General features: G+C 33.4%; 1 protein-coding gene across 8 annotated transcripts; it reads left to right on the forward strand.

The window, feature by feature from the left end:
• Nucleotides 959–7381, forward strand: LOC109325693 (receptor-like serine/threonine-protein kinase NCRK). 8 transcript variants are annotated; one of them, XM_019558205.1, is made up of 11 exons: nucleotides 959–1198; nucleotides 2682–2768; nucleotides 3255–3368; nucleotides 3772–3885; nucleotides 4265–4543; nucleotides 4701–4942; nucleotides 5078–5374; nucleotides 5694–5927; nucleotides 6266–6496; nucleotides 6690–6885; nucleotides 6916–7381. In XM_019558205.1, the coding sequence occupies exons 2-11, from the start codon at nucleotides 2699–2701 to the stop codon at nucleotides 6924–6926; spliced, it is 1788 nt and encodes a 595-aa protein (XP_019413750.1). In that variant the 5' UTR covers nucleotides 959–1198; nucleotides 2682–2698; the 3' UTR covers nucleotides 6927–7381. The 8 variants fall into 8 exon arrangements, with proteins under 8 accessions (XP_019413750.1, XP_019413746.1, XP_019413749.1 ...); XM_019558201.1 differs by having other exon boundaries at nucleotides 6690–7381; XM_019558204.1 differs by having other exon boundaries at nucleotides 3778–3885; nucleotides 6690–7381.

Consider the following 7782-nt stretch of genomic DNA (forward strand, 5'->3'; position numbering starts at 1 on the left):
AATCATTTCAATCTCCAATGAGTACAGCTGGCATCAGATCAGATATCCGTAAAACATTTTACTATTGAAAAAACAAATGTTGAATAATTATGGGTTTAGTGAATGGTAGTCTGTTCATGCAAAAATTTCCCACCCACTACTCATGTTAATTAAATAGGGTATTTGACTCGGAAAATAAAAATGATATATTATTATACTAAATTCTCATATCAATAAGAAAGTAATTTTTGTTACTTATAAACTAATAATTAAAAATACAATATTACTTTCTTTGTAACAATGTGACAAAGAAATATACAATGTTTATTAATAATTAGTATTACCTTATGAAGATTTATATGATGATATTGCATATATATATATATATGTTGCAAGTGAGATAAATGCTACGTAAAAGTAAAGAAAATGTAATATATATTAACATTTATATCTTTTTTATTTAAAATGATAATATACTTTTATTTTTAAAATATAAAGGAAAAAGTCATGAGAGGAGTCTCACTCGAATGTTGCCAAACAACCTTAATTTTGATAGGATAGAATGATAGATGATAATCATGTCTCGTTGTGAGTGCCTTGAGCCACGTGATTCGCTGGCCCATTTTTATAGAAAAAAAGACTGCACCCCTTATTTTAGCCCTTAATTTTAGATCTTAGAGTTATAAATTAAAGTAATTGCTACTTAAAACTTCAAAGACTAAAATAATAATTCAGATTAGTTATTACAAAACAAAATATTATGTAGACTGAGAATACAACATCTCTGTGAATACCATGTCTGTAACTAAGTGATTTCTTATATCATATAGTATGAAGTTAAGGTAAAAATAAAATAAAGAGAAAAATATGAATAATATATAAATCGCACAAATATTAAGGTTCAAAGCTAAATGGAGTTGCATGTTTGGGAAAAACATAGGACCACGTGTATAACATGTTACCCTACCACATCATTTAATCTATTTTTTGATTTTGTTTTCACACTCTCTCATTTCTTGTCACACCACTTCACTCATTCACCTCTTTTCTCCATTTTCATTTCACTCACTTCATAAGCAGATCCATTTAAAGCTCTATCTCTTCATCTCAATGGAACACAACCCAAGATTTCTTTGATTTAAGGGTACGCAACTAGCTACCTCATTATGATGTTTCCTACATTATTCACCATTCTTCTCCTACTTGTACCAAAAACAAGGTGCCATTGTTCGTTGTTTGTTTGTTCTGTATATGTTTATCACTTTATGTTACTCTTTCAAGCGAAGCAAATATATATATAAATGATATATAATGTAGCCGTTATTAAAATCTGTCTTCATTGTCTTACCTATTAGGATATTACCATATTCTACTCTTTTGAACTAAGTAAAGTTTGGTGCTTCATAGTTGAAACCATAATAATCCAGTATCAGTTTGTGTATATGAAGAATGAACGGAAGATTAAGCTTTGATTTGTTTACTTTCAGAATGATTTCTTTTTTAAGCTTCATTTAATCTATGTGTAAGTGTGGTTTTTATGGAATAGAATATACCCATTGGAAATGGGTCTTAACTCTTACCCTCATTATCTTTTCCCCTTACTTTTCTAAATTCTCATTGCTCTAGTTTAATGTTTTGTTTTTTGTCATGAGAATCAGCTCTTTCCTTAACATGGAAAGCATTATGTAATTTGAAGGGGGGAAACAAAACCCTGCAGATTCTCCTACCTATATAAATTAGTTATTAGTCTTGGCTTTCTCATATGCTCATCAATTCTTCTTTTCCCGGCTAGTTTTTTTGGTATAACCAAAGGATATCATCTCATCTTATCAGTAAGAAAGTAATCCCCTTCAGGGTGGGTGGCTGTCCTTCCAACAAATGTTGCTCTCAGGAATCGAATATTTACTTTCGGCCTACTACCGTAGTACAATACCTGAGGATACGGTGGACCTTATGCCAATAGACCAACTTCTCGTTCGTATTTTCTCTGCCTATATTTATTGTCTGATTTAAGAATAATGTCGGTGCAATTGAACATTTATGCTACTTGCTTGTGGACTATCAATTTATGAGTTATTGAAACTCTTCAATGCTGCTATTTCAAACCCTCTATAGCTACTAGCTAGTCTACTAAAAGTTGGAGCTTTCAATGCATATACAATGCTTTCTAGTCAGTTATCAATACACTATCTACTCCTATGACATTATCCTTGTTTTAGTACTTGGTAGTTGGTATTGAGGATGAAATGCCTTTCACTAATGTATATCGGCCAATCGTGATTTTACCCGTTGTACCTTATTTACATACTCATGCCACCAAATTTAGGTCATAGAAATAATCCTTCAATCCCCTTATTAAGCATGAAATGATTGGCATTTATTTCCTTGCTGCAGCATAGAATAGAAACTAAAAAATGGGGGTGTTGTATAATCTCCACATCGATTCGGTTGTAGCTGTTGTATAACACATACTTCAAAATTCAAATACATGTAGTCACACACATGCTGTGTGCACACTCACACACTTTGTATTTGAAAGAATTCAGCTGTACCATCATCATCTGCTCGATTTTTTTGGGTGTCTGCTGATGAATTTTGACTTTAAAAATCATCTAAATTTGTGCCTTGTTTTCATAACACGTGGAACATTATTTCCCGAGGATTTGTATAGCCTTAAATAGTTTCCTTTCTTTTATTTGTAGTGTATGGGTTGGAATAAATGAAGCTGCAGCTCAAATTTGCTTTTGCTTTTGTTATTAGCTTGCACTGTATTCAACACTCATTCTGTGGTAAGTATCAAAGTTTAGAAAATATATAGCAGCTTTTGATATGTTGGGCATTCCATGGACATGTCATTCCTGCAACATGAAATAAGTTGTATTTAGTTTCATTTTCGCCAAGCACTCGAGATAATTTTTGGTTAGCATCGCAGATTATTAAACATTTGGTATTTGACTCTCTAATTCTTGTCAGCAGCAGCTTACCTTATATTGTGATATTTAGGAGCTTACTTCGTTACATAAAAAATAAAAGACGAAATAGTTGCATCCAATATATTGGGCAATGTCATACCCTTTATTCCCGCAACATGAAATAATTCAATTAAGTTTCACATTTCTACCGTGACTAAGGCTTTGTTGCTGTTATTGAAATTTAACTTTTCTGTTCTTTAAATGTTAAGTTATGTTCTGTGTACCACGGTTTACAAGTTTCATCCCAGCGAGAATCAAAACCGAATTTCCTTTCTTTTATTGCCTGTCATTGTTTTTTGGCAGACAAACCTTCTAATACCTCTGCTCTAAGCAAGTGGAAATGTAGATGTTCTTCCTTCCAAGGGAACCAAAGCTACTCTCTTGCTAATTGTTCTAGGTCATGTGATTGCCACCCAGGTACGCCGCTAACTTGTTATTGGAATATAGATGAAGAGTCTCTAGCTTACAAATTTGTTTTTCTTTTTTTCATCTGTTATATTCTTCACTTGATTATTTAGCTTCAGCTTTACCTTTGTGTATGTTTAGTGGATGTATTTTTGAAAAACTTTACCTTGTAACTAACACATTTAAATTCATAGAAATCGGTTTTGTCATAGATTTCAAATTATATTATAGAGTAGTGAAAACTAGTGGCATGTTTTGATGCAGTATTCTAGTTTCATAACACTGAACTTTCTGAAAATTTTACTAACCAATATGATTATGGTAGGAATGCAATATTGTGTCCATTCTAGGTGAAATAAGGAGACAATGATCACTGCCTGAATATTCTATGGTAATTACTTTGCCTTCCATGTAGATGCAGAGGAGAGTGCGTCCATATGGACATGCATATGTGATCCCGATGGGTTTCCCGAAGTGGCAGCTGATGGTCATAGCCCTAAATGCTTTACTGCCTGCAACTGCAGCTGGGGTATCTTTCCCTATCTATTTTTCTGTAATCATGAATTTCGATCTCTAGTTTCACTACTTGTTGCTTCCTTGAGCTGATCTAGATGGACTCATGTTAAAGCAGTTATTATTGTATACAGACCTTAAAATCATATTTACATAATAAGATTTCCTTTTGGTACAACTCTTATATATGGAGAATTTACAAGAAATTTTCCAAAATAGGTCACTTCTAAGTTCTATCTGTGAGGGTTATTATTATTTTTCATTTTTTTCTCCTTCCGATACATTTGTTTCTTATTGATGATGACATTTCCTGCACCTTTTTATACAAAATCATGAGCTTCTTCCTAGATCAAGTGACTCAGACTAAATTTATTATTTTTGAGTGTTCTCTGCAGGTACTGTCAGTATGCCAATAGGTTCAAAGAAACAAATTCCGAGCAAGATTGTTGTAGTTATTCTATTAATATGTGTTTTGTGCACAACCCTTGCGTTTCTCATCTCAGTTATATTTTATGTCTACCGAAGAGATAGATGTCCTATTCGATCACCATCATCCTCATCAGGTAAGGAAACAAGCAGTGGTAGTACAACCAACTTAATTAGTCATAGGACAGCGGCATCTTCGGTGCCAGAAACAAGAGTTACCACAAATTCTCCTATTTGTCATATTATAGGTGAGTTGATTTTTTATTCACGGTTTCTTGATTCTAATTTCTTGAAGTGTTTATTATTCTTTCAACCTGCCTGATTGTATACGCAAACTGTATGGTTCTTGTGTTAATTTGCAATTATTCATTTGTTCTGAATTATCATTTTTTGTTTTTTATGTAGGATGCTTTCCTAAAGGCTCTTTTATGTTTGGGAGCCGAAAAGAAACTTTTCATGGAAATATTATTCAATTTTCGTTTGATGTACTAGAGAATGCCACTGAAAACTTTTCAGCCTCAAACCTAATTGGATTAGGTGGAAGTAGTTTTGTATACCGTGGTCGGCTGAAAGATGGTAGTGATGTGGCAGTTAAGCGACTAAAAGATCAAGGAGGGCCGGATGCAGACTCTGCATTTTTCAAAGAGGTTATATTTAATGTTTCAGTATCAGTATACTTTGGCTCGTCATGCTGTTCTATAGTGTCTAGAGAAAAGATGAACCTTCAATTTTTTATTGTTGTACAGCATTCATAGTAGTTGATGATGTGTTTGTTTGTGAAGATTGAACTATTATCTAGACTTCATCATTGTCATCTGGTGCATTTACTTGGATACTGTTCAGAATTAAAAGGAAAACTTGTTCAGAGGTTACTGGTATTTGAGTACGTTACTCGTGGAAATCTGAGGGACTGTTTGGATGGAGTTGCCGGAAACAATTTGGATTGGGCTACTCGTGTTACAATCGCAATAGGAGCTGCAAGGGGCTTGGAATATCTACATGAAGCAGCTGATCCAAGAATTCTTCATAGAGATGTTAAATCATCAAACATTCTTCTGGGTGAAAATTGGCATGCAAAGGTATATGTCTTGTTTCTCTGGAGGCTAGTAACAAATAGGGAATTAGTTTAGAGGAGATAATTGGACTGGATATGCATAGGAATATATGTGAGCTTAGCATATGGTACGAGGCCAGAGCGATACTGAAAGCAAATGCTAGTTAGTGGTGGTTTTGAACTAAAATTCTTTTAACACATTTCCGGCCACCAAGTTTCGTTTAGAAATCTGCTGGAGTCTTTATTTATAGAAGAAATGGAGTTAATAATTATACCATAGGTTATGGTTGACACTTATGATCATAAGGTATACTTTATAATCTTTTCAAATAATAAACTTGCAGATAAGTGATCTTGGTATGGCTAAAAGCTTGACATCTGATGACCTCCCCAGCTGTTCAAATTCTCCAGCTAGAATGCAGGGAACATTTGGCTATTTCGCACCCGAGTATGCTATTGTTGGGAGAGCCTCTCTTGAGTCAGATGTCTTCAGTTTTGGGGTGGTTCTTCTTGAGCTTATCAGTGGCCGGAATCCCATCCATAAATCTACGGGCAAAGTAGAAAGCCTTGTCGTATGGGTATTTTAAACTATCCTCATAACATTAACCTGAATTTACATTTGTTCTTACCAGGAAGATCTTCAATATGCCTAACTGGATGCTTATACTATGACATAATTTTGCATGAGGATCTCGGCTTATAATAGCTCAGACTCCTTTTTTAAGCATTTTGCCTTGTACTTTCTTATAATGTATCCCATGTTTCATTTACAAACCTAAATTAAGATGATATTGGATTTTATTTGATAAGTGCCTGCTTCTGTATGAACTTGTTGCATAGCTTACTTTATGATATCAACTAAGAAATGATATGGACACTCGAGTACTGATGTAGCTTGTCTGAACTTCTATTTTAGGCTGTTCCGCGTTTACAGGATAGGAGGCGAGTCATTACGGAGTTGATTGATCCAAAATTAAATGGAAACTTCCCAGAAGAAGAGGTGCAAATAATGGCATACTTAGCAAGGGAGTGTTTGCTGTTGGATCCTGACACTCGACCAACCATGAGTGAGGTCGTTCAAATTCTTTCTAGTATCTCCCCCGGCAAATCTAGGAGAAGAAGAAATATTTCCGCGAGCCTGTTTCGGGTGAACACATTTACTGTCATAGTATCATCACGTCTTTAATTCTTAACTGCTGCATTCCTAGTTTATCTACATTTCTTATTTTCTAAAATTTGAAGTTTGATGTATACATCAGCGCCGGCCTCCATTGATCATTCTTTTGTAGTGTGAAAATACAAAAGCATATCCTGACCTTGTTTTTCGTGGACATGTAAAGGAACAAGAGGATGCAGCGAAGCAAAGACATGCTCTATCTCATAGTTCATTGACACTAGATATTGATCACAAAAATAAAGAAGCAGATGGGCATGAAGATAATATTATGCTCTTGACTTCAAAAACTAAGAGATGGCAGACATCAGAAGAAGAAATGGTAGACCTGACCGAACCTCGGTTTGAATCATTTTGCATCGCGAATGTTCACTCCCCTTAAAAACATACAACACCTACATGAGAAGAAAAGCATAAGGCAAAAGTTATAGGAATATTTATATTGAGGTAGCTATAGTTTTATTACTTGTATTACAAGTTATTGTGCATGGCTCAATGGATATCATAAAGGGTGAAATCTGCTTCTGAGAATTAGTTTATCTACATTTTTTCCACCTTATTTCAAAAGGAAGAGCACATAATCATAGGACTCAAGTGTTGTTAGATTAGCACAGAAATATATTCGATTTATTCTTGTTCAGAAAAAAAAGCATAGGATGATAGGAAATTCTAGTTCTACTTTATTTTAAGAAAATTGAATGAGAGACATTAATGGTTTTGGTCATATAAATAGTTCTTATGCAATCTTATGTTTGGTACTGCTTTTTTCTGACCTATGTGTAAGCAGTTAAATTGATGTATATATATGCCATTGAAGTTTGTACTGCTCTATGTTCTTACCAATAAAAATCAGAGCTATTAACAAATAATAATATGTTCTCTTAGCATGTAGTTTAAGGACTATAAATAATACATGGTTGGATTCTTTTTACTCTCCTTGAAGTTTAGCTTGTCATTTTGCATCATTTTTTTATTATTTTTTAGCCATTCAATTGCTAATATATCTATAATATTTGTTGAAATATTTTTAATATTTTGGGTTAATATTGTATTGGACTTTAAACTCATTTACCTTTTGTATTATTTTCATGATTAAAACATGTTTAAATTAGTTAGTTAAGATTTAAGTAGGGTTAAATCTTTTGTATTTTCTATATAATAAGTTACTAATTTCTTTGTAATTCAAATTCATTCAATATCATGTAATTCATTCAATTAATGAAATACACATTTTTTCTTCTTCTTCTTTCATTTCTAAC

This window comes from Lupinus angustifolius, chromosome LG13 (genome assembly GCF_001865875.1).
Source record: "Lupinus angustifolius cultivar Tanjil chromosome LG13, LupAngTanjil_v1.0, whole genome shotgun sequence".
Taxonomy (NCBI): Eukaryota; Viridiplantae; Streptophyta; class Magnoliopsida; order Fabales; family Fabaceae; genus Lupinus; species Lupinus angustifolius.

What these genes read in the sequence shown, in the direction of transcription:
- LOC109325693 (XM_019558201.1), top strand. Translation starts at nt 2,699, where the DNA reads ATGAAGCTGCAGCTCAAATTTGCTTTTGCTTTTGTTATTAGCTTGCAC. An exon ending in GTGAAAATTGGCATGCAAAG is followed by an intron (nt 5,375 to 5,693) that starts GTATATGTCTTG and finishes ATAAACTTGCAG; the next exon opens with ATAAGTGATCTTGGTATGGC. An exon ending in TTTCCGCGAGCCTGTTTCGG is followed by an intron (nt 6,497 to 6,689) that starts GTGAACACATTT and finishes GGACATGTAAAG; the next exon opens with GAACAAGAGGATGCAGCGAA.